We start from the raw sequence: 26417 nt of genomic DNA, 5'->3' as shown, positions 1-26417 counted from the left end.
GTTAAAAGGGAGTTTTTCCTCTCCACTGTCGCTACATGCATGCTCAGTATGAGGGATTGCTGCAAAGTCAACGCCAGTGACTGTCCACTGTCTCTACATGCTCATCCAGGAGGAGGGAATGCTGCAAGTCTGACTGGATGCAATCTGCTGGGTTTCCTTAGACAGGATTAATTGGAATGTATGTACCTGACTTTTGTGAAGTGCCTTGAGGCAACATGTGTTATGAATTGGCGCTATATAAATAAACTGAATTGAATTTGCCAACCTGCAACTAGAACCTCTGAACTCATGTGTGACGCGATTCAGAACTCATACTTCCGGGATAAATCGAACGAACGGGTTCGGCCCTGCTGCCACTCGGCTATGATGTCATTTCCAGATCGGAGCTCCAGTCCGAGGTATTTGAACGTAGCATTTAAATATAAACACTTAAAAAACTTGAGACAAATTTATGAAATATGAGCGGTGGTTAATAAGATGTTAATAGTGAGGAATACGGCGTTCTCCGTCTAAAACCATAACAATAAAAGTTTGCCCAAAGTTTTTTTGATTGTGCTGCACGTGAACAGCTGTTTAGGTGACACCATAGCAACTGGGCACGAGACACATTCTACACAGACGTAACACAGGTGCGCAGGCGTAACAGAATATTTAAAAAAAGGTGACAATGTATATTTATTGGCTAACAAAAAAATAATGCGGCATACTAGATGATGCATTAAGGAGAAAACGCAAACCCCAATATCTACACACGGTGGCCACCTTCTCAGCAGGTAACAGACATGCCGTTTAATCTTGTAGGAATTAAAGACGCATAGCGTCGTCCAGCTGGCTTCATCTACGTTTGCGTGGGATTTGTTTCAGTGTTACAATGAGCATTCTGAATTCATGTATCCGCTTTAAAGACGGCATTCATCCGTTTAACTTATTTGCGACTTCCAACACACCGAAATCCAGGGCAGAATTGCAGCTAATGTTGCATGCCGGACTTATCAAGTAGGTTTAGCGTAATATTACCTTGAGGCTCCGAGGAAGATCCAGGGGTCGTGGAGCCAATGCTCTCGTTAAACTCAGCGGGATGTCGACGCCTCAGATGACTCCTTAAATTCGTGGTGTTTCCCTTCGCGCACACAATCTTTCGGCATAAACGGCAGACGACTTCGTCGGGATTCAAAGGTCGGCCATTTTCGCCAGCTTTATAGCCAAAGTAAAGCCAGACGAATGACTTTGCTCTCGGCTTGATGATGAGATCCATGTTTTTGCGGGCTCCCTTCTCTGCAGAGCTGCTGGGTGGCTGCAGAGCTCGACGGGATAGAAGCGCCCTGTGGAAAACTACGCCGATGTTTTTAAGGTGCAAAAGTGACGCTGATTCCGAGAATCGGGTTTCTGCAGGATGCATACGCATCGGTGTATTGTTTATAATTTGGTCCACACATTCCACCCCAGGTCTGAGTGAAGAAAAGCAAAATCCCAGTTAATAATCCACGGTCTATCTGCTGTTTTTCTATGTTTTTACGTCTTTAGCAGTCGACCAACGACAACGGGTTGCCAGGTAATTCTCCCTACATATTTGCCGAAATGCACTACAAAATAAAATCAAAATAGAACAAAAAGATATGTACAAAAAAAAAAAAAAAAAAAAGCCCGTCCCAAAGGTAGAACTGGGTTCATTTAAAACACTGAATTTTAATAAGAAAACGAGTCCAACAAGTTTAAGATTCTCATTTTCATCGCTGCTGGTCAATGATCTCTCCTCCCTTCCCCCACTGATCCCATTTAAATTGTCCCTCACTCATTTCTAACATGTCCTCTCACATTAGGAAAAGTCAGGCCCCAGTCCGTCTACATGTTCAGGTCAGCTAGGTGTGATACTGAAGGACCTCATGCTAAGCCAACTTACTATGTAAGAGACATAAACACTGAAGCAATAAAAGGGATAGTTTTGTTATTTTTAGATACATTTAGAACTACTCTCACTGTCAAGGATCCTGCACTGCATTTATTCTTTTTTTGCTAGAATACTTGGAAAAAAAATCAGAATCTTTACAAATTGTAATTGGCAGTAACAGTTCTAAAAAAAATAATAATACTAAAGTAAAAATCGATTTTTAGATGCCTGATTGGCGCTTCATATTTAGAGGTCATAAAATAAGCCATTTCAGACATCAGTAATTTAAAGAATGAGCATTTATGATGTAATTACAAATATCTAGTAGGATATATTGAAACTTTATTTATTATTATTTTTTTTTAATTTCTTTCTAAAGTGAGCTGACAGGAAATGGGGTGAAGAGAGGGGGATACAAACATCAACAGGCCAGGACTTGAACCCATGACAGCCGAATTGAGGACCAAGGCGTCCGTACATGGGTCGCGCGCTTAACCTGAAACGTTCGAAAACCTATCAAGAACCCGATGTGATACTTCGACACAAAACAGGTGAAATGAAAAATTACAACTTACTGTAATACAGGTCCTTCTCAAAATATTAGCATATTGTGATAAAGTTCATTATTTTCCATAATGTCATGATGAAAATTTAACATTCATATCTTTTAGATTCATTGCACACTAACTGAAATATTTCAGGTCTTTTATTGTCTTAATACGGATGATTTTGGCATACAGCTCATGAAAACCCAAAATTCCTATCTCACAAAATTAGCATATTTCATCCGACCAATAAAAGAAAAGTGTTTTTAATACAAAAAACATCAACCTTCAAATAATCATGTACAGTTATGCACTCAATACTTGGTCGGGAATCCTTTTGCAGAAATGACTGCTTCAATGCGGCGTGGCATGGAGGCAATCAGCCTGTGGCACTGCTGAGGTCTTATGGGGGCCCAGGATGCTTCGATAGCGGCCTTTAGCTCATCCAGAGTGTTGGGTCTTGAGTCTCTCAACATTCTCTTCACAATACCCCACAGATTCTCTATGGGGTTCAGGTCAGGAGAGTTGGCAGGCCAATTGAGCACAGTGATACCATGGTCAGTAAACCATTTACCAGTGGTTTTGGCACTGTGAGCAGGTGCCAGGTCGTGCTGAAAAATGAAATCTTCATCTCCATAAAGCTTTTCAGCAGATGGAAGCATGAAGTGCTCCAAAATCTCCTGATAGCTAGCTGCATTGACCCTGCCCTTGATAAAACACAGTGGACCAACACCAGCAGCTGACACGGCACCCCAGACCATCACTGACTGTGGGTACTTGACACTGGACTTCTGGCATTTTGGCATTTCCTTCTCCCCAGTCTTCCTCCAGACTCTGGCACCTTGATTTCCGAATGACATGCAGAATTTGCTTTCATCCGAAAAAAGTACTTTGGACCACTGAGCAACAGTCCAGTGCTGCTTCTCTGTAGCCCAGGTCAGGCGCTTCTGCTGCTGTTTCTGGTTCAAAAGTGGCTTGACCCGGGGAATGCGGCACCTGTAGCCCGTTTCCTGCACACGCCTGTGCACGGTGGCTCTGGATGTTTCTACTCCAGACTCAGTCCACTGCTTCCGCAGGTCCCCCAAGGTCTGGAATCAGCCCTTCTCCACAATCTTCCTCAGGCTCCGGTCACCTCTTCTCGTTGTGCAGCGTTTTCTGCCACACCTTTTCCTTCCCACAGACTTCCCACTGAGGTGCCTTGATACAGCACTCTGGGAACAGCCTATTCATTCAGAAATTTCTTTCTGTGTCTTACCCTCTTGCTTGAGGGTGTCAATAGTGGCCTTCTGGACAGCAGTCAGGTCGGCAGTCTTACCCATGATTGGGGTTTTGAGTGATGAACCAGGCTGGGAGTTTTAAAGGCCTCAGGAATCTTTTGCAGGTGTTTAGAGTTAACTTGTTGATTCAGATGATTAGGTTCATAGCTCGTTTAGAGACCCTTTTAATTATATGCTAATTTTGTGAGATAGGAATTTTGGGTTTTCATGAGCTGTATGCCAAAATCATCCGTATTAAGACAATAAAAGACCTGAAATATTTCAGTTAGTGTGCAATGAATCTAAAATATATGAATGTTAAATTTTCATCATGACATTGTGGAAAATAATGAACTTTATCACAATATGCTAATATTTTGAGAAGGACCTGTATGTGATCTGAAGCAGGAGTGTCCAAAGTCGGTCCTTGAAGGCTGGTGTCCTGCATGTTTTAGATGTTTCTCTGCTTTAACACACCTGATTCAGGTGATTGCAGTTCAGCAAAAGCCTGTTAATCAGCCATCAATGGAAATCAGGTGTGGTGAAGCAGGGAGACATCTAAAAAATGTAGGACAAGGGCCCTTAATGGCCAGCCCTTTAGACACCCCTGATCTAAAGTGTCCTCTTTGCCTGGTAAGGACTACATTCTAGATATGTGTTACATAGGGGTCAGGCTAAACCTTTCATATTTAATGTTGATTTGGATTACCAAAATTATTTCTAATTGCCAGAATAATGAAAGAAACATTACTTGAGGTACTCAGGGCGGATCTCATCCACCCCCGAAGCCTTGCCACCGCGGAGCTTTTTAACCACCTCGGTGACTTCAGCCTGGGTGATGAAAGAGTCCAACCCCGAGTCCCCAGCCTCTGTTTCCACCACGGAATGCGTGATGGCAGGATTGAGGAGATCCTCGAAGTACTCCTTCCACCGCCCGATAATGTCCTCAGTCGAGGTCAGCAGTCTCCCGCCCCCACTATAAACAGTGTTGGCAGAGCACTGCTTCCCCCTCCTGAGGCGTCGGACGGTTTGCCAGAATCGCTTCGAGGCCAACCGGTAGTCCTTCTCCATGGCCTCACCGAACTCTTCCCAGGCCCGAGTTTTTGCCTCTGCCACAGCCCGGGCCGCAGCACGCTTGGCCTCACGGTACCCGTCAGCCGCCTCAGGAGTCCCACAAGCCAACCACAGCCGATAGGACTCCTTCTTCAGCTTAACAGCATCCCTTACTGCCGGTGTCCACCACCGGGTTCTGGGATTGCCGCCACGACAGGCACCGCAGACCTTACGGCCGCAGCTATGGGCAGCAGCATCGACAATAGATGCAGAGAACATGGTCCACTCTGAGTCTATGTCTCCAACATCCCCCGGGATCTGGTCGAAGCTCTCCCGGAGGTGGGAGTTGAATACATCCCTGGCCGAGGGCTCCGCCAGGCGTTCCCAGCAGACCCTCACTATGCGCTTGGGCCTGCCGAGTCTGTCCGGCTTTCTCCTCCTCCAGCGGATCCAACTCACCACCAGGTGATGATCAGTGGACAGCTCAGCCCCTCTCTTCACCCGAGTGTCCAAAACATGCGGCCGAAGGTCTGATGATACGACAACAAAGTCGATCATCGACCTCCTGCCTAGGGTGTCCTGGTGCCAAGTGCACTGATGGACACCCTTATGTTTGAACATGGTGTTCGTTATGGACAATCCGTGACTAGCGCAGAAGTCCAATAACAAAACACCACTCGGATTCAGATCGGGGAGGCCATTCCTCCCGATCACGCCTCTCCAGGTGTCACTGTCGTTCCCCACGTGGGCGTTGAAGTCCCCCAGCAGAATAATGGAGTCCCCGGGAGGGGCACTATCCAGCACCCCCGACAGGGACGCCAAGAAGGCAGGGTACTCTGCACTACCACTCGGCCCGTAGGCTGAAATGATAGTCAGAGACCTCTCCCCAACCCGAAGGCGCAGGGATACAACCCTCTCATCCACTGGGGTAAACCCCAACACGAGACGGCTGAGCTGGGGGGCAACAAGCAAACCCACACCAGCCCGCCGCCTCTCCCCGTGGTCCACTCCAGAGTAGAAGAGAGTCCAACCCCTCTCAAGGAGATGGGTTCCAGAGCCCACGCTGTGCGTGGAGGCGAGCCCGACTATTTCTAGTCGATATCTCTCGACCTCCCGCACAAGCTCAGACTCCTTCCCCCCCAGCGAGGTGACATTCCACGTCCCTAGAGCCAGCCTAAGCATCCGGGGATCGGGCCGTTGAGGTCTCCACCTTCGTCCGCCACCCAATCCTCTTTGCACCGGTCCCTCACGGTTCCCCCTGCAGGTGGTGGGCCCACTGGAGGATGGCCTCGCGTCTCTCGTTCGGGCTTGGCCCGGCCGGGTCCCGCGAGGAGCAACCCGGCCACCAGGCGCTCTCCGACGAGTCCCGACCCCAGGCCTGGCTCCAGGGTGGGACCCCGGCTCCGCCGTACCGGGCGACGTCACGTGCCTCGATATTGTGTTCTTCATGAGGGATTCTTGAACCACTCTTTGTCTGACCCATCACCTAGAACCTGTTTGCCATGGGAGACCCTACCAGGGGCATTTAGGCCCCAGACAACATAGCCTCTAGGATCATTTGAGCACTCAAACCCCTCCACCACGTTAAGGTGACGGTTCAAGGAGGGCTGTCATGGTTGACACGCCTCTTCAACATTGCGTGGCGGTCGGGGACAGTGCCTCTGGACTGGCAGACTGGGGTGGTGGTCCCCCTTTATAAGAAGGGGGACCGGAGGGTGTGTTCCAATTACAGGGGGATCACACTCCTCAGCCTCCCTGGTAAGGCCTACGCCAGGGTATTGGAGAGGAGAGTCCGACCGATAGTCGAACCTCGGCTTCAGGAGGAACAGTGTGGTTTTCGTCCCAGCCGTGGAACACTGGACCAGCTCTATACCCTCTACAGGGTGCTCGAGGGTTCATGGGAGTTTGCCCAACCGGTTCACATGTGTTTTGTGGACCTGGAGAAGGCATTCGACTGTGTCCCTCGTAATGCCCTGTGGGGGGTGCTCCAGGAGTATGGAATCGGGGGCCCTTTATTAGGGGCCATCCGGTCCCTGTACGAGCGGAGCAGGAGTTTGGTCCGCATTGCCGGCACTAAGTCGGACCTGTTCCCAGTGCATGTTGGACTCCGGCAGGGCTGCCCTTTGTCGCCGGTCCTGTTCATAACTTTTATGGACAGGATTTCTAGACGCAGCCAAGGGCCGGAGGGGGTCTGGTTTGGGGACCAGTGGATTTCGTCTCTTCTTTTTGCGGATGACGTGGTCCTGCTGGCCCCCTCTAGCCAAGACCTACAGCATGCGCTGTGGCGGTTCGCAGCCGAGTGTGAAGCGGCTGGGATGAGGATCAGCTCCTCCAAGTCCGAGGCCATGGTACTCGACCGGAAAAGGGTGGCTTGTCCTCTTCAGGTTGGAGGGGAGTTCCTGCCTCAAGTGGAGGAGTTTAAGTATCTCGGGGTCTTGTTCACGAGTGAGGGAAGAATGGAGCGGGAGATCGACAGACGGATCGGTGCAGCTGCCACAGTAATGGGGGCGCTGTGCCGGTCCATTGTGGTGAAGAGAGAGCTGAGCCGAAAAGCAAAGCTCTCAATTTACTGGTCGGTCTACGTTCCTACCCTCACCTATGGCCATGAACTTTGGGTCATGACCGAAAGAACGAGATCACGGATACAAGCGGCTGAAATGAGCTTCCTCCGTAGGGTGGCCGGGCACTCCCTTAGAGATAGGGTGAGGAGCTCGGCCATCCGGGAGGGGCTCGGAGTAGAGCCGCTGCTCCTCCACATCGAGAGGAGCCAGTTGAGGTGGCTCGGGCATCTATACCGGATGCCTCCTGGACGCCTTCCTCGGGAGGTGTTCCAGGCACGTCCCACTGGGAGGAGGCCCAGGGGACGGCCCAGGACACGCTGGAGGGACTATGTCTCTCGGCTGGCCTGGGAACGCCTTGGGCTCCCCCTGGAGGAACTGGAGGAGGTGTCTGGAGAGAGGGACGTCTGGGCGTCTCTGCTGAGTCTGCTGCCCCCGCGACCCGGTCCTGGATAAGCGGAAGACGACGAACGAACGAACATTTCTGAGAATCTATATCTTTTGTCAAATTCAGAAGTTTGCATACATTACGATTACTATGCCTTTAACAATACAGGAAAGCCCAGATTAAATTGCAGCTTTGCATGTTTCTGATAGGTTCATTCACAACATTTGAGTTAAATTGAGCCACAACTATGGATTTATTTTAAGGGAACGCCTCAAACCCAATGTTTACTTATGTGGCAATGGAAAATCAAAAGAAACTGGTTAAGATATCAGGAAGAGAACTGTGATCCAGCACAAGTCTGGTTCATTATTGGGTAAAATTTCCAGATGCCTGAAGGTGCCACATTCATTTGTCTAAATAATCATATGCAAGTATAAAACCATGGGAATGCCCAGGCATCATAGTGTCCAGGAAGGAGACGAGCTCTGTGTCCCAGAGGTGAACATAGTTTGGTACGAAATGTGTGTTTGAACCACATAATAAAAGCAAAAGACTTTGTGACGATGCTGGCTGAAGCTGGTAAGAGTTTCTTTATTCACAGGAAGTCCTGCACCAACAAAGGCTGAAAGACCATTCAGGGAGAAGGAAGCCATTACTTCAAAAGTCAAACTGCAGTTTGCAAATGTACTCCAAAAATTAAGGGACAAAGACCTTAATTTTTGGAGGTGAAGTGTGACGACACTGGTGGACCGATACCCAAAACATCCAAAGTCATACAGTTTTTCTTCAACTTAAGAAGTTGAAGAAAGTAAAAAAAAAAAAAATAAATTGCCTGAAAAAACTCATTCTGACATTTATCAAATAAAAATAATGCTAGGTATCCTAACTGACCTAAAACAGAAAAAAAGATTAATCTGATGGAATCTAAAATAAACACTTCTTTATTCAATAAAGGAGGACATCTTATAGCAGAGGTGTTCAACTCCAGTCCTCCAGAGCTTCTGTCTTGAAACTTTTGGATGCATCCCTGTTCCAGCACACCCGAACCACAAATGAAAGGCTTGTTATCAGGCCTCTGCAGAGCTGAATGGCTTCTGATGAGGGAATTTAGCTATTTGACTCAGGCATCTAAGCTTTTATATACTTGATGTCTGATTGTACGTTTTGTCTATGCAGCCTTGTAGTTGGTCTAGGTTGGGTTTAGCATGAGCACATGGATAACAAATTGCATCTCTGTTTGTGTGATAACTGAAATTAAATAACCCTCACATAGTACTGGTTTTATGCACCTACAATTAAAGACTGAAAAATGCTTGCATCAAAACAGTTTGGTCTGCTGATTTTCACTGACACATTTTAATCCCTGTCCAATCTAATGAGCACAAACTATCCAAGGATGACCTTAAATTTGTAGAGGTTTAAGTTAAACCTGAATATAATATTAGTTCTAATCTTCCTCTTGGAAATCATCTCGGTTTAGGCAGGACTAGTCTATGTCTGGAACTATGAAAGCAGGTTTAAAATGTTCTGCATTAAATAGCACTAGAACTAGCACTAACCCCCAATCTATTAATCCTATCTGGTAAACATTCAAGGCACCACCTAAAGTCTTAACAAAACACTGTACATTTAGTTATACAGATTAACCTTGTGGGGACATTACATTTAAATTTGTTGAAGAAAAAACGTTGAGAAATTTTTACCGCAAGGAATTTAGTCCAGGGTTAGGGATATTATTACTGGAATCAAAAAGTAAAAGCACAAAGTATTGTTTTTGATTTTATGCTACATTGCACTGCTATACACCTCTTTCACCTTTACTCAAGTCAGATAAAAAAGAGAAACCCCTACATTCACACAGCTGGATGTAAAGTTTGTTGTATGTTGCTATACAAACTTCTGTAATGTGATAATTGTGGATTAAGATGAATAGGAACACATTCAGCAAAACAGTTCCTCGCAAATGTATCTGTTCCTCTTGAGTGTTTTAACAGTTTGTCACATCACAACCATAAACCACAAATGGTTTTCTTGAGGTTTTATATGACAGACCAAAACAAAGTAGTGCATCATTGTGAAGTGCTGCATGGTTTTCACATTTTTTTGCAGGTAAAAATCTGCAAAGTGTGGTCTGCATACGTATACATTCCCCTTTACTCTGACATGCCTAAATAAAATTCACCACAGCCAGAAGGCTTCAGACGTCAGTTAGTTAGCCACTCTTAATTACTAACAAAAGTCAACTTGTGTGTAATTTATTAAATACAGATCTTTGAAGACCTCAGAACATTTGCAAGGAGATTGGAGTTGTATTGTTGAATTAGTTTTTGAAAATGACCCCATAAAAATTGGTCTGATACCCCAAAAGCCCTAAAATTTGTATTTTTTTGTGCTTTCACAAACAGAATAAAAGTTTCACAAATCACAAGCTATGTGTTTTATAATCAGTGTATACCAGATATACCAGTCCAGGTCTGAGATGTCTAGGTGATGTCGTGTTTAAGCTGCCAGCACCTCATGCAAGGTTGTCTGATATCAAAAAAGTGTTTTCACAAATAAAAGTTTAAAGTCATCTGTAGTTAAGTGTTAAACAATCCAGTTCAGGTTGTCTAGAGTTGGTAAATGTAGTGGAATGGCCCTTTAATATAGTTCCAAATCAGATGCCAACTTCAGCCTCCTTCTAGAAACTTTATTACAACTAATAAGCTGCACTACAACCTGTCTTTACAGCTTTGCAATAAAACCTCCATGCACACGTAATATTGTACATATTGCAACGAGGAAAGCATTGAAATTTGGCATAAAAGTACCTTGAGCTTCAAATGAAGCAACAGCAGGCGCGAAGGAAGTGAGCTCATAGAAATCTGCGCGATGGCGACGCGTTAGATGGCTCCTCAGATTGGTGGTGTTCCCTCCTTTAGCGAGCACTATTTTCCGACACAGACGGCAGATGGCCTCCCCGGTGTTCAGAGGCTGTCCCTTCTCATCCGCTTTCAGTCCAAAGTATGTCCACACCACGGATTTGCTCCTGGGTTTGGAGATGAGGTCCATGTTTGTGTGGTTCCCCCTGTGGAAAGTGGCCATGGAGCAGCTGTCAGAGCTGCAGTGTGTAGAGCAAGCACCGCTGCAGGAGTACCTGTTTGTCAAAGGGGTGAGTATAGGAACTCACATCAGACTAACACATGGTGGCTAACACAACTAACATCCGAGGATGTAGTTTAAGAATATTTAAGTGTCAACATAATGGTTCGAATGCTTATCTATCTGCTCTTTTTCTGCGCTTTTCTGCATTTTTTTTTTTTTTTTTGTCGACAAAACGTCAACACCATGCGACCGCACAGGTTGCCAGGTCCTTTTGTCAACACAGCTGCCCGAAATAGACGTACAAATGTAAACAAACTCGCTGATTAATTCATTCCTTTACAGTATGTTTAGGGAATCGAAACGTCAAATGGAACGGTTAACGTTTAGCAAGGCTGAGAAAAGAGAAAATGTATGGTAAAATTTGACATCAGCAATAAAAACTATAATGTGTTTAATACTTTTAAAAAATATATTATATTGAAACATGCTGATTTCTACAGTTTTTCTTGGGGTCTTTTCATTCCTTCAGAATAGTAAAAACATGAAATAACTGGCAAAGACAACCTTAAAAATTGGCCTATTTTCTCATATTCTTTTACTCTACAATGTAGGCTATAAGCTTCATCCTATGATGTCACTGACTGTATATGGTAGTGGTGTTTTCAACATCAAGGTCACAGTGCAATTACAAAGGTCAATATATATATATCTTTTACATTTATGACTTGAAGGAGTTTGTATGATGTAATTTAAGCCACCCAATATTTTAATCAAGATATAATTTGCAAATATGAGACAGGTGTTTGTTTTCCTTTTGTTCTGCCCAGTTTCTTTTCTATTGTTGAATCACAAATACTAACGTGAACCGAAGCAACTGCTTTAAATGTATTTATTCTGGTTATGACCTCCTAGATGAGTAACTCATGAACTCCTGGAGTAATTCTGGCACTCCAGCCACTTCTGGGAGAGTTCACCACTGTTACATATTTTCTCCATTTGTGGCTAATGTCTCTGTCTGCAGTTTGCTGAAGTCCAAAAGCCTTTTTAGACTTCTCATCTGTCTTAAATTTCTTTTGATCAGGGCATGATGTGTTGCTTTTCTGAGATCTTTTAGCCTGCTTCGTGTCATCACACAGGTTCTATTTAGCTGGTTTCCCAATTCTATAGGCCAAGCATTAATCAAACCTAAATGTGGCTTGTGAAATTGAAAAATAACAAAAAAAAGTGATTATCACAGTTAGACTCAGATGTTTTGTTATCTTTTAACTTTTGTGATGATGCACATACTTTAAAATGTTTTAGCCAGTCCTGCTAGTTTGACCCAAACCTGTAAAAAGAAGAAATATTACGTACTTAAAAAAGTGTTTACAATAATAAGAATAATTTGAAAAGATAAACAGCTTTAATTCATTTGACTTCACTGCATTTAATTCCATTCTTTTAATTACAATTGAGTAAAATAAAATAATTTGCTGAAATTAAGTAACCTGTGAGTTAACTGGCTTAAAATGATATAACGTCTTTCTGTTTTCCTCATGAAAAGCATATTTTATTGGCCATTCCCATAAAAAAGCAGAGGTTCAACAGGACTAGTTTAGGTAGAGAACTCAAACCTGGCAACCCGAGGGTTCCGTGCTGACAGTCGCTCTTTGATTTTCAGCTGACACAGACATTTTGTGGGTCAACTCCAGCGTCAGGTAAGCCGCAAAACCGACCGTTTTGCATACCAAACTAATGTCACCAGAGCTTCTTTACATTTCAAACACATTATGTTTCCATCCTGAATCTATATCCGAAATTCAGTTCGTCATTTTTTATGGAAGCTCAAACATCCTTTAAATACAATCGCGTTCTTTCACGGTTAGCGGTTACTTGCTTATTCTGGTCTCGGCGGCTTCCCGTAGGGAGCTCCGTTGCCGTGGTTACAGCGTTCAAAAGCAGTTAGCTTCATAACAGATACGTTTTAGTGCGATAAACTCGGTGTTAGAAGTAAACAGGGTGGTGTGGAAATGGCCTCCTGCCTGGTTCCCGAGTTTCCCGCCGTCCTAGTGGCTCTGGAGCATCTGAAGGAGCTGGACCGGCAGCTTAGAGAGGATGGAGTCCCGTTCTCAGCGGAAGGCAGCGTCCATCTGACGGCCATGGCAGCTGCTATATCCGAGTTAGAGGCCACAAGGCGAGTCACCCGTGAGCATCTGGAGGTGGAAACCATAGAAAACAGCAGGCTTAGGCACCAGATTAACACCATGTCTGATCGTATGACTGAGGACATCCTGGCAGACGGAGCGGCAGCCCGGGCTTCCAACGCAGAGGAGATAGAGCAGCTCCGCAGAGACCTCACTTTATCCTCTCAGATCCAAGAGGAGTCTAAGGAGAAGCTGCATGAGCTATTAAGTCAAAACAAAGTGCTTCAGGCAGAGAGAGAACAGGTGAGGGGTGTGCATGAGGTGGTCATCGCTTCTCTGAATGATCAGATCAGCCTGAGATACAGCAGGGAGCTGCAGCTGGACCAGAAGCTGGAGCAGATAGAGGAGATTAGGTCGTCCATCGCTGCTGCTGAGCATGAGAAAGCGTCACTCCTGCAAAGCATGGCTCTGACAAGGAAGTCCTTCTCTGAGGAAGAGGAGAACCTGAACGGAAAGGTGGGCGAGGCCGTAGGAAAGATGAAGCAACAGGAGAACGGGATTAAAAAAAGCAGACAAGAGTTAGAGAAGGTTAACAGGAAGAAAAATGAAACAGACAGCCGTCTTAGTGAGCTCAACATTCAGATGGCTCAACTGGAGAGCAGCCTGCAAAGATCGAAGGCATCCCGCTGCTACTGTGAGCAGAAATTACAGGAAGAAGTTGAACAGTCTCAAGAACTGAACCGACAGATAGAGACGCTGAAGAAGGAGCATCAGGAACAAGAGGAGGCCTTTAGCCTCGCAGTCCGCAATCTCCAAGAGGAAATCAGGACAGTGGGAGTTAAACTACACGAGCATCAATCTTCTGGACTGCTTCTCAAAGACAGCCTGGCCCACATCTGTAAAGTATTCAGGCATCGCCATGAAGAGGAAAAGGAGGTCAAGGCCGATCATCTGCGGGTCTCCTTGCAGCTGGAACGCTCTACGCTGCAGCTGGAGGAGCGTATTGCATGTATTGTCAAACACAGCAAGGAGATCAGAGAGATGGAGAGGCAGATCCAAGAGCTCCAGGAAGAGAAGGAGACCAACAGCCGGGTTTTCAAGTCCAAAATAGAAGAGATCTGCAGTGATCTGGATGCAGTGAAGTCCAACATTGCCCAGTTTAAAGAGAAGATTAAGGACCTCAATGTGATCTTGGAGGAAGAGAAAATCAGGCAGGAAGAGTACAAGGTGAAAATGATGTCTGATATCTGCAGCACCAGGAGAAGGTATGAGAAGCTGCTGCAGGAGGAATCTGCACTTCTTCAGCTGCAACCTGAAAGTGCAGATACGGACTTTCTGATGAAACGAATAGCTCAAACAGAGAAGGAGCAGAGACAGATACAGAACATCCGCCAGCAGGAGCTGCTGCAGATCACCATAGAGACTGAGAAGATCTGTAGGAGCAATGAGGAGAAGCAGAGGAAGCTGGAGGAGCAAGAAACGATGCTGAAACAGGTGGAGGAAAAGTGGAGCAAAGTGAAAAACAGGCATGAGGAACTGAGTGCACTTCACAGTGAACTGAATCAGAGGAGGTCCGAACTAGAGCTGTCCATCCAGGACACAGAGGAGCAAACAAGAGTGCTTCTGCAGCCCAGAGATGATATGAAGACTGAACTGAGGAAGCTCCAGGAGTCCTACACCGACATGCTGAACAAACAGAACGCAGAGCTGAGAGCTGTGGAGGTTAGCATTTATAAACACAGCGTAATGCTGGAGCAGGTCAGTGCAGAGAACTGCAGAATACATCTCTGTACCAGACAGATGATGGAAGATATTGGGACCAGCAGGCAGGAGACCGAGAGGTACCAGCAGGAGGTCCGGGAGTTCAACCGCAAGGCAAAGGACTTACTCAAGGATTTACAGGAAGCATGGAAAGGAGATGTCTCTGTAATTGAAGATGGTGAGAGAAGTGATAATGTCCTGTTGGTGTCAATAAATTCAGTGTCGAACCAGCTGAAGACCAGGAACCAGCAGCTGATGAGTATCTGCAAACTGCTTCACCAGAACATGCTAGAGTTTAGCAAACGACTGGGAGATAAAGCAACAGAGAGACAGCATAACTAACAGTGTATACGATATACAACTTCATGCATCAGAACACAAACCTGCCTTTACTTGCAGTGTTAGAGTTGGTCATTAACTGAGGATAAAAAAAAATCCAGATGTGTTTGTCTAGTTGTTCAAGAGTATTAGTAAAGTTTGAAGAAAATCTAAATCTGTTTCTAAATAAGTTTGTTTTTTTTACATCAAATCTGCACCTTATTGTTTCATATAAATGTTATATTGTTGACTTTTTTTCTCTGGTTTGTTTAAGACTTAGAGCGCCCCCTACGTTTTTTTTTTTTGCAGCCCTGATACAGATGAGTAAAAACTCTAAATAAAATCATTTTTATTTCTTCTACCTCCCCTCCGATCCCGCTCCCCGTGCATGGTGACAACGTAAACTTGGGTTCTCCGCCTTGTTTTTCCAGTTCTTTCAAACATTTGAAGTGACTGTAGATATGTCTGAATTTAGACAGGTGGCCATTTTCTTCTAGCTGTTTACTTATGAAGCTCAACACCCATTTGACTTACTGGAATGACATGTTCTCCTGTCTTTCCCATTTTGCAAAGTCAGAACTAGGAACATGTTTTCAGTTTAAGCTTCTAGATGTTATGATTATCTTAAAACGGTAAAAGTACACATAACACATTTCTTTTACTTGTAAATTTAGTTTTAAGATATTGTCACATGGATTGGCACACATGAGTTACAAAAACATATCTACTCATAGGACTTTACAGAGGAGATTAAATTTAGTCAAATATCAGTGTGAGCGTATGGTCTTGTAGCTAAAGATTGATTTAATTTAAGTTTTGTTACACATCTTTACCACATGTGTGAGTAAATATTGACATCACAATATAAAGATCATGCGGCCCTTTATGCCTACTTAATATAAACGTTCAAATGAATGGTGCAAAGCAGGTTTAGTAAGAGAGACACATCACTGTTACCAGTCTGACCAAAGGAGATGATTGTAGATTTTAAGAGAAACAGGAATAAGTCAAAAACGATTTCCATCATGAGAGAAGAAGTGGAGGTGATGGAGGAGTATAAATACCTCGGTGTTCACCTGGACAACAGACTAGAGTGGAGATGCAACTGTGAAGCCATCTACAAGAAGGGACAGAGCAGACTGTACTTCTTGAGGAAGCTTAGGTCCTTTGGTGTTTGCAGCAAGATGCTGCATATCTTCTATAAGTCTGTTGTTGAAAGTGTGATCTCTTCTGCCATCATCTGCTGGGGAAGCAGCATCAGAACCAGGGACTTAAAAAAGCTCAACAAGCTGATAAAGAAGGCTGGTTCTGTTCTGGGGACTCCTCTAGAACCTCTGGAGATCATTGTGGAAAGACGGATTCTTCATAAAATGAAGAACATTATGGAGAACCCTGAGCATCTTCTTCATGAGACTGTCCTACAACAACAGTGTCTTCAGTCAGAGGCTTCTTCAGATCTGCTGTAAGACGGAGCGCTACAGGAGATCCTTCCTGCCCACAACCATCAGCATCTACAACGACTCTTTGAGGAAACCCTCATAATATGAGCTACAACAACATTTAATTTCCCTTTGGGATTAATAAAATATTTTGGAATTTAAATTGAATAAAGGATCGCTCTGTCTTTTGCTCCATGCATCTTCTTGCCTTTCTTGTTCCTGCTGAAGAGAAGCATGATGCACCACAGCATGATGCTGCCACCACCATGTTTCACCACAATGTGCAGTGTTATTTTTTTCAAGCTACACAGAGTTTTACATGTAGGCCAAAACGTTAAGTCCTCTGTATTTATTACACGGACCTTTTTTATTTGAAAGAAGTATTTTTATTTTTTCTGCTGTGAAAAAGAACAGGATTTATTTGGGGCTCCTTTAGCACTCGATGTTGCAACATGTTTATAATTTTTCGAATCTTTTTTAACATTACACATTTCATGGTGAAATAGTAAAGAAAAAGATGGTTTTGCTTTTCCAGTTTTTCTGCTCTCTAGGGTTCAGTTCAGCAGCCTATGTATTTTAATGAGGACCATATCTAGTGGAATATAATGCTTCTTTTTAATGTTCATAATTGAGCTGTGTTACTGTTCAGCTCTGTGAATAATGACTTTTTTCTTGTCTTGTCAGACTTGTTCACCGTGTGATTCCATCCAGCAGATGGCAGAACAGGTCCGCTTTATCTCCACTGTGACCTTGCCCTGCTGCTAGAGGGTCAGTTAACATTTCTCACCAACTTCCCCCCTCTGAGCTAAAGCACGCACCAAGTGGGGTGCAGCGGTTTTGTGTGTCACTTACTGGCAGGACTAAATACTGGGTAAACTTCCTAGAGCTGAACTTCAGAAGAAAAGGGATCTCTTAATTTGTGAAAAGAAGGTGGGTGTTTAGAAAAATGAGGACTTGACTTTGCTTTGAATTTGCTTTTATTTTATGCTTTGTAGTGAACTCTTGCTGAATTGTATATTTAAAATAGCATCTTGGATGCATTCCATACGTGGGATCAAGGCTCTTAAACAGTTTTGTTTTGTATTCGTGGCATAGGTGCCACAAGTCTTTCTTCCCTGAGGGGAAATTGCACCATAAACAGCTTGTTGCTGTTATCATTCTGCAACTTTACTCATTCAAGTTTTCTTATAAAATCAACATTTACAAACGCAAACTGAAAAACAGACATTTATTTATCTAATGTTATATTTTGAACACACACGGCAGAGCTCAAACCCTGCATTGTCACTTCAGTTCAACAAGCGCTGACCAAAATACAGTAATCAGTTTTTCCACTGATTAATGAGATAAACACTGCTCTGTTTGTACAACATCCTGAGGCTTTCCTTGTGAGGCATCTGAACAGAGTGCTGAAGCCACCTTTGCTACAGCAGCTACATGGTCATCACTGTTTATGTTGTGTTGCTTCACTCAGCTGCTCCGTGGAGGAGGCCGCCCGTGTTAAGGTCAAAGACTAAAGGAGCGACGTAACACCACAACCTGGATAGATCCGACCTGTGCTCACACGTCTCACGCCCTGCACACGTTCACCGCGGACGTATGAAAACATTAAGGCTTTTTGCAGTGAGCAGAATGTGAGCAGATTTCTAATGTCAGCAAACAGCAGATGGATCAAGCTTTAAATTCAGGGCTAATTGTATCTTTTACAGAAGTGTTTTCCTTGCAGCTTGTGTTTGTTGGTAAATGTCACATGTTTACTTGTCACCTGGCTATGGTGAGATTCATGAGCAACACAGCAGCGTGTTAGCAATGCCTCGCTGGGCGTGGCAGGCTTAATAACACTGCTCCAGTTCATAGCTGTGATCTTACAGCTAGGTGTAGTTATTCTCCTTAGATAAAAAAATAAATTGATTGAAATTAATTCAAACCAATATTAATTAAAGAAGAAAGGAAAAACTCCTTTTATGGTTACTGCCATTCAAGTATAATGAAAAGTACATTAAAGGCTGATAATTCTTGTAATATTCCATATATTTAATGGTAAAAACTTATTCTTTGAGTTATAATGAGAAATCAAAGTGGAAAACATATTTAGGGAACACATTATGGTATATAGAACAATTCTCCTCTTTAGATTTCTCATGTGATCCTTTTTGTATCCTGTCCAAGAATCTCCAAACAAATATACAGTATTTTATCATGGTTATCGTTACAGTACTGTTGTGGATATACTACAGAATCCCAGCTGTGCCTCTAGAAACTTCTTAAAGCTATAGGCAGGTCAGGATCTCAGATTTTCTTTTTTTTTCCTGGGGAGTCTCACCAAAACCGAAGGCCAAAAGGGTCAAAAATGAACCTTTTTCAAAGGTCATCTCAGTCCCCAGAGCTAAATCCTATGGAGCACACTTGTATGGAGAGCTGGAGAGTAAATGGCACAAAACGACCAAAAGTTCTGGAGAATCCAAAATGATTAAAAATCCCTCTCTGCGTATGCTCTAATGCGTGAAATGTTATATTTAGTGCCGTCCCATGGCAAACTAGAGTTTTATAGTGTTGACCACAGGGGTACCAGTAATTCTGCCAATGCAGAGTTTTTTTTTTTGTCCCACTGAACCACTGAACCTCAGTCAGAGGTTTGATTTTTCTAAACATCTTCAGGCTGAGATTATGCTACTAGAATAAAAGATTATTTCCACTTAAGGCATTTGACACATCTTTATCAGAGGTATCGGTAAATGAGCTTGGCACTGAAACATGAGTCAAATTACAATACATCTCTAATTAAAGAATAAATTCAAATGGGGAGCAGTTACAGCCAGATCTGGGTGTGGACCTAGACTGTGGTCCACCTTTAGCGATCCTCTGGCCAGAAAGGATCACTTTACATTTTTAAAGGGAATTCCTCACCTTGATGGCGCAATGTCAAGCGTCCTGTTTTGTTTAACAATGTCAAATGTTTAAAAAAATTAAAGTCAGCCTCACTTCCCACATCTCAGCATTACTAAAGTAGTTCAAATGAGGATAAAGCAATAAATAAATGTGTTCTGTTCAGCCAGTTTCTGGGTGAGGCGGTAACCTCCATCACAGCATCAAATACAAGCTTTTGTTTTGCTTTTTTTAAGTTATGTAATTTGTGTGTGAGGATAGTTGGAACAGCAGATAGTATCAAATTTACATAAGAACGGTTGTTTCCAAATAAGTACTTGCTTAGCAGGTTTTGTTCTCTTTCTGTTTTTAAATTGCTCGGTAACAACAATCTGTTTATTTTGTTTCAGTTTAGTTTCACTTGTATACTACATGATCTAAATGATACATTATGTATTATACATGTGTATTAATAAACAAGATGTGAAAGAGATAAAAGCCATAAAACCCCAGAGGAAAAAAATAAACAGAAAATGTGTAAGTTAGTTTTTGCAGATTTTGGACTCCCTGCAGAATAGAAAACAATAAAAAGAAATAATTGATAAAAAAAAGAAAAAAGGCACACACCCTTGTTAAAATGCCAGGTTTCTGTGAAGGAAACAAATGAAACTTTGATATATAATTTCAAAAAGTTTTCCCATTAATTTTGCAACATGTCCTGCACAACTGAACGAAAAACAAATTATTAGAAAGAAATTAGATATAATACCTAAAAGGGCGTAGAAAGCTTGTACCCTTATGCTAATATTTTACTGAAGCAAGTTTTGATTCATTTTCAGCATTCAGTCTTTAGTTCATACCTGCCATCAGTTAGCGTGAATCTGATTACCTTAATATAAAGTTCAGCTGTCATAGTAGAATTTTTGGGACCTTTGCTCATTAGCATCTTTTTGCTAAAGCCATAGTTTGCAAATAGGTTAAAATGTTTAAAAGGACAGTAGTGTTCAGATGTATCAATCAGGAGAAAGGTTCAAAAAAGTCCACTGTATTGTAAATACACCGTGGCACAGTGAAGACAGTCACTGATAACTGGAGAAGACTTAAACAACTGGAAATTTGTCCAGAACCGATGAAAAGAAGAGCCCAGAACTGGTCAGTGAGGTCACCAAGACCTCAACATCAACATGGACCAAGGAGTGGGGTTTGTCTTTGTTTATGCATTTGGCAGATGATTTTATCCAAAGGGGTTACAGCATAAAATTAGTTTTTCCCCCAAAAAGGAGGGCTGACTAAAATCTCTCAAAAACCTTGTTGGAAAATGTGTTATGACTCGATGAAACCAAATTTACACCTTTGGCCCACAGTTTTATACAAGGTATGTGGGGCACAAAGGCACCACTGCACATTACTGAACCACAGTAAAACACAGTGGTGTCAGCATCATGCTCTGGGGTTGGTTATTTCCAGTTAAAACAGCGTTTTTTTTTGTCATGGTGGATGAAGCAATGAACAGTCCCAGATACCAGTTTTACGAGGATTAGGTGTTCAGCACTCGTTTATCTGCCAGAGAGCTGAAGATGATGATTGATTTCATTTTTTAGCACATGTATGTGATGTTCTCCGGACTCCAGGTGACTCATCTGAACAGGTGGAGGACAACAGATGTTTGGAGAACCTTTGCGAGTTTGAGTGGCCAAAGATTATCAGGTCAGGAGTCAAGCCAAAGAGACTTGAATGCTGTAATTAAACCATAAGGAGCTTCAACAAAGTATTAGTTCAAGTGTGCACACACTTGTGCAACTAAGTTATTGCAGCTTTTTAACTTTTTTTTAAAAACTGTTTTCTTTTTACAGCTTTGTCTTTAAACAAGGGTGTTTACATGGAAGGGGGCACGGTGGAACAGTTGGTCCTGGGTTCAAGTCCTGGCCTGAGGTCTTTCTGCATGAAGTTTGCATGTTCTCCCCGTACATGTGTAGATAGTCCAGTTTCCTCCAGTCCAAAAACATGACTGTTGAGTAAATGGTCTCTCAGTTGCCCTTAGGTGTGACTGCGTGCATGGTTGTTTGCCCTGCGTGGATAAGCAGGTATAGACAGGTGAATGGGAACAGCATGAAACAGTCTGGAAGGCAATTCTTTTCATTTAGATGTGAGCAAAGTGGAAATCAAACACATTCGGACACAAGTGTAGTACCCACAACTGTTTGCTTCAATGTAACCTTTTGTGACGGCTGAAAATAAGACAGTTACGCAATATTTCTTATTAATAAATAATAGGTGTTATATTTACAGACCTAAGCTGACTTTCACTCGTGTGTTTAAGAGCCAGTTGCACAACACACACAATCTGATGTAGCAATGTTGTTGCAGCAACTCTGAAAAACTCCAAACTCTGACATGTAATGAAACGTCTGGCTTCACGTGCTGCAACTTTAACACTGTAGTTCCCGTAATGTTGTGGACCTGATGGCACCACCTTACTGACGTTTTCTGCCTGGAGGCATCTTAGTTTGTGTCCAGATCATGAATCACAAAAGCGTCCGAGTCAGAATAGTTCAGTACCAGTTCCAAAACTGCCTCCCTGCTGGGAAAGAAGCCACTATAGTTTTGATTAGATGTTTAGATGTTGCTGAAACATGTGACCACTCATTATTCAGCAGAACAGTTAGTTCTCTGTTGTTTTGTCGGATTCTTTGCTGACACACAAACATATTAAATGTGCTGGAGATAGAAAATAATCTCTCTGTCTGAATTCTTAGAATAAAACAGGACAAGGCCAAATCAAAGGCCTTACCTTCTCTTTTCTTTAAGTATCTGTGTTAAGTGTTGATATCTTTTTTTGTGTTTTTGTTAAAACAAAACAAAAAACTCAAGCTCAGTCAGATTGGATGGAGAGCATCTGAGTACATCGGTTTTCAGGTCTTGCCACAGGTTCTCGATTGTATTTAAATCTGGACTTTGATTAGGTTATTCTTACACATGCATAGACACTGATCTAAACCAAAGAGTGCAGTTTTGATCTCATTTGACCAAAGCACTTTCTTCTACATGGATTGTGGAGCATCTTATGGCCTTTCTTTCCACAATCACTGTCTTGCCACTGTTTCATAAAGGCCATGTTTTTAAAATGCATGACTAATAGTTGCACTATCAAAAGATCCTCCTATCTGAGGATCTCTGCAGCTCCCCCCGAGTTACCAAGGCCCTCTTGATTGTTTGCCTGCTTCTCCTTGCTTTGAACTTCTCTGCTGTTTTCTCCCTGACCTGTCTGCTATGTTCCTTGGTCTTCATGATGCTCTTTGTTCACTAATATTCTCTAACAAGCCTCTGAGACCTTCACAAAATAACCGGATTTAAACTGAGGCAACATTACAAATTGGCCCACAATTATGCACTACACTAACCCAATTAAACTCGTTTAAGTTTGTGGTTGCAATGTGGCAAAATGTGTAAATAAGAAAAAGTGTCAGTATTTTAGCAAGGCACTATTTCTTTTTTTAATGCCGGCCCTGTGATGCTCTTGCAGTCTGTCCAAAGTGCCCCCAGTTCTGTAGCAATGAACAGGACTAACCAGGTCTAGTAAATCAATCTATAGTTTATTGTAGATGCATTCAATTCTTATTGCAATCTTTGAGTTGGCTCTCTTCAGTAATCATTGTCCTCAAATTTTCCAAACTCCCAATTCCCAGGCTTAAGCCAAAAAACAAAAACGTTTCTAACTTCCATCAACAACAGCTGCACAATAATAAGGCCAAAACACAATTTATTTTTTATTTTATTTTCAGATCACATTTGGAGACTGACTTGTAAAAAATAAATAAAAAACAGCTCGTTGTCTGACTGGTTTCTGACTACAGCTACAGTCATCTAATGACCTTTGCTTCCAAAAAAACATCAGATTTTAGTTTTAAAAAGAAACCAAATTCAAGTTTCTATCAATAAAATATATGAAAGAATTTTTTTCTTAATTCAGCTCACATTCAGTATTTCACCTCGAGCTGCATTCATAGTGTTTTTACTTTTAGACACCAAACATAGGAGAAAAAAGGACATGAATTTAGCCTTACCAGCTATAAAGCTCTGAAGTTGAGCTCGTCTTAAGAACTGAGAATAATCTAGAGAGACTCCAGATGTCTTACTGGAGGGTCATTTGTTCCCCAATGCTAATCATGCGGGGGCTTTCTCTCTTCACTAGTGTGTCCGATGGGTGGAGGAGCCACCAGGCTGTACAGCACCCTGACTCAGACGTTCAGCGGCAGCAGCTCACCCCTGTCCATTCCTCCGTCCTACCTGAGCCCCCACCAGCCCGCTCTCACAAACCTGGATTCAGATTTCTGTCTGGTAAACACATCTTTTGACTTTTGACCTGCCTGTGTTTCCCTGGTCCTAAAATGCTCTGTCCTCCTGGAAAAGGTGCACTGACAATGGTTATTATTTGGAGACCTCTTTCTGCACATAAAACTGAATGAAATGTCTCGTGTGTTTCTGGGAGCAGCAGAAGGACTCTCCCATATGCCCCCTTGATTCAGTGGAGCTGCTCCAGCAGTGTGAAGAGGCCCTCAGGGACCAACCTCCTCGCCTGCACAGGAACTTTGTTTACATCAATGATGGAGATGGTGTTGCCAGCAGCCCCATCAGGGTGATGCAGTGGAACATCCTAGCCCAAGGTAGATGGTTTTTTTTCAAACTGGCATTTATCAGCTCCTCTAACAAAGATAGGTTTATTTAGGAAATGTTGGGCCTTCAAACTGTGCGTCTGACATTATTTATAAGTTTGTTTGCTGTATTCATAACCCGAGGCACGTTATCTGCCCAGGTGAAGCTAGAGCAGCGTACTCTGAGGATTTGGTTCAGTCACAGACCGTTTCTTATCTGCTGCCCCCAAGTGGCTATAAAAGCCAGAACCTTGCAAAATTATTTACATCCCTTAAACGTTTTCACATTTTGTCACATTACACTTATAAACTGTTTCATTTTATTTAATTTTATTGCAGTATCTTTGTGATTTGTGTTTGCTAACGTTTAGCTGTTTACAGAAACAGGTAGCAGTGATCTTTAAGTCAGGACATCTTTAGAAACCCTTCGGTCTGTATCTGTGGTGTTTGCCAGCTCATACCTCCCTCCTTCCTCTGACCCTCAGCTCTGGGTGTAGGGGCAGACAATTTCGTCCGGTGTCCCTTGGAGGCCCTGAGCTGGTCCCGAAGGAAGAACCTCATCCTGGAGGAGATTCTGGCCTACCGACCCCACATCCTATGTCTGCAGGAAGTAGACCACTACTATGACACCTTCCAGCCGGTTTTGGCCAACCTGGGCTACAGCAGCCATTTCTGTCCAAAACCCTGGTCTCCATGCTTAGATGTAGAGGGCAACAGCGGTCCCGATGGCTGTGCCCTCTTCTTTGATGAGGCTCGATTTGAGCTCCTGGACAGTGCGAGCATCAGACTGTCAGCCATGATGATCCCCACTAATCAAGTAGGTATCATGTCTTTCTTTTGTCCCGTGAAGAATAGAACCTTATTAACATGGTGCACCTTCTGCCTCAGGTTGCCGTGGTGACGACTCTGCGTTGTCGAAGCACTGGCAAGTATGTGTGCGTTGCTGCGACCCACCTAAAAGCCCGTTCTGGCTGGGAGTGGCTTCGCAGCGGTCAGGGGTCAGATCTCCTCTGGCACCTTCAGAATCTGGTCCAGGAGCTCGTTGGCTGCAACTCTAATGTCCAAGTACCTCTGCTGATTTGTGGCGATTTCAACGCAGTCCCATCGGAAGAGGTGTACCGACGTTTCGCCACTTCACCTCTAGGTTTGGACTCTGCCTATAAGAAGCTCAGTCAGGATGGTGCGAGCGAGCCAGAATACACGACATGGAAGATCCGAGGCACAGGGGAGTGCTGCTCCACTCTGGACTACATCTGGTACACTAAAGGCACGCTGAGAGTGGACGCCGTTTTGGACATGCCGGACGAGGAGCAAATCGGACCCAACAGGCTTCCATCCTACAGTTACCCGTCTGACCACCTCTCTCTGGTTTGTGACTTCAGCTTTAGGGAGAAGGAATGAGAGGGCCGGCAGATGGGAAAGGTTGATGCCCTGGAGTTGAGGTGTACTCCCCTGCTTCACAGAAGGCCAGGATGCTACATGTGAGCGAAAGGGTAAAGATGTGAAGACAGGATGGCTTGAAACCAGAGAGTGAAGTGACTGAAATGTTTAAAAGTGCTGAGGTTGAAGAGATGTACGTCTTCAGACACGTCTTCCTCCTAAGTCTACACCAGTCAGTTTTCTACACCAGCTTACCGGCTTCTACCTTCATCTGCAGTCAAGCAGCTCATACATGAACTGTAATTTTTTCACTAAATGCTGATAATACTGTTTCATACAACCATCGCATAATAATGAAAGAAAATAGTGTTTTTGCAAGATTCCTTGTGCAGTTTACAGCTTTTTTGAAGCATTAAGTCTTGCAAAGGATTTATCGTACATGTCCTGATATTTTATGAGAATTTCAGTATGAAAAACCCCTATAAGCATTTGGTATCTGTCTACGATTTTTCTTAGTATTGCTATGCCAACAATATTTAGCATTAATAGAGATGCACCAAGAAACGACCAGAATTGCACGATTTTTTTCTTTGTCAGCCCTGATCGGTGATCCGGCTGATCAGAAAGATCTGCTGTCGCACCAAACCAGAACCACTAACAGGCTGCACTTGCAGCACTGTTGTGGTGTGGAAGCCATTTCTGAAGGCCGACCTGAATTCACAGTCAGGTAGTGAAAGCTGATCTGAAATCGAAACTGGCTAAAACCTGCATTGGCAGGTCAAAGTCTTAATGAGCTGATCGGTGCATCTCTACTAGGTAGTCAAAAGGTTGCTCTAGCTGTCAGAACATTCAGGGAAAAACCTGAGCAATTTTTCTTATTTAGAATCTTCTTTATAGCTAAAAATATTTTACAATTTTAGTTCTGTTGAATCAAGGCAAACTGAAGGGTAAAACATGCAGAGAAACCAAAGACTCATTGTTCTTCTGATAAATGTTATCAAGTTATGAACCTTAGGTCAGGTTTGCTCACACTGCATTTATCTCTGTGACAAATACATGGAAGGTAAAGTTACCGAAATGTTCGACTTCAAAACCCTCAAAGCAAGA

The 26417-nt window shown here is 43.3% G+C and overlaps 3 protein-coding genes across 23 annotated transcripts in view; 2 read left to right on the top strand and 1 right to left on the bottom strand.

The window, feature by feature from the left end:
- Positions 1-12525, bottom strand: part of LOC124868314 — a 41278-nt gene extending 28753 nt beyond the window's left edge. For 2 of the 4 annotated variants that reach the window (XM_047365429.1, XM_047365430.1), the window contains exon 1: positions 1018-1541. In XM_047365429.1, the coding sequence (XP_047221385.1) occupies positions 1018-1405 (388 nt within the window). In that variant the 5' untranslated portion in view covers positions 1406-1541. Of the gene's footprint in view, positions 1-1017; positions 1542-10498; positions 10773-12059; positions 12100-12385 lie in introns of those variants that run through there. The other 2 variants (XM_047365432.1, XM_047365431.1) reach the window with 2 other exon arrangements.
- On the top strand, positions 318-25690 carry LOC124868318 (nocturnin-like). 18 transcript variants are annotated; one of them, XM_047365453.1, is made up of 9 exons: positions 370-398; positions 1821-1903; positions 2268-2439; positions 17098-17343; positions 17888-18036; positions 23471-23616; positions 23771-23942; positions 24416-24747; positions 24819-25690. In XM_047365453.1, coding segments are annotated over exons 5-9 (1164 nt in total). In that variant the 5' UTR covers positions 370-398; positions 1821-1903; positions 2268-2439; positions 17098-17343; positions 17888-18035; the 3' UTR covers positions 25332-25690. The 18 variants fall into 18 exon arrangements, with proteins under 18 accessions (XP_047221404.1, XP_047221403.1, XP_047221409.1 ...); XM_047365460.1 differs by lacking the exon at positions 17888-18036 and having other exon boundaries at positions 372-398; positions 17098-17181; XM_047365446.1 differs by lacking the exons at positions 370-398; positions 1821-1903; positions 17098-17343; positions 17888-18036 and adding exons at positions 1062-1176; positions 1282-1351; positions 1525-1552.
- Positions 12691-15149, top strand: LOC124868315 (trichohyalin-like). The gene has a single exon (XM_047365434.1). The coding sequence runs from the start codon at positions 12782-12784 to the stop codon at positions 14996-14998; it is 2217 nt and encodes a 738-aa protein (XP_047221390.1). The 5' UTR covers positions 12691-12781; the 3' UTR covers positions 14999-15149.
- Positions 25691-26417: the final 727 nt, after the last annotated feature.

This window comes from Girardinichthys multiradiatus, chromosome 5 (genome assembly GCF_021462225.1).
Source record: "Girardinichthys multiradiatus isolate DD_20200921_A chromosome 5, DD_fGirMul_XY1, whole genome shotgun sequence".
Lineage (NCBI taxonomy): Eukaryota > Metazoa > Chordata > Actinopteri > Cyprinodontiformes > Goodeidae > Girardinichthys > Girardinichthys multiradiatus.
The sequence above is the reverse complement of the archived record's forward strand: the minus strand, read 5'-3'. Positions and strand labels throughout refer to the sequence as shown.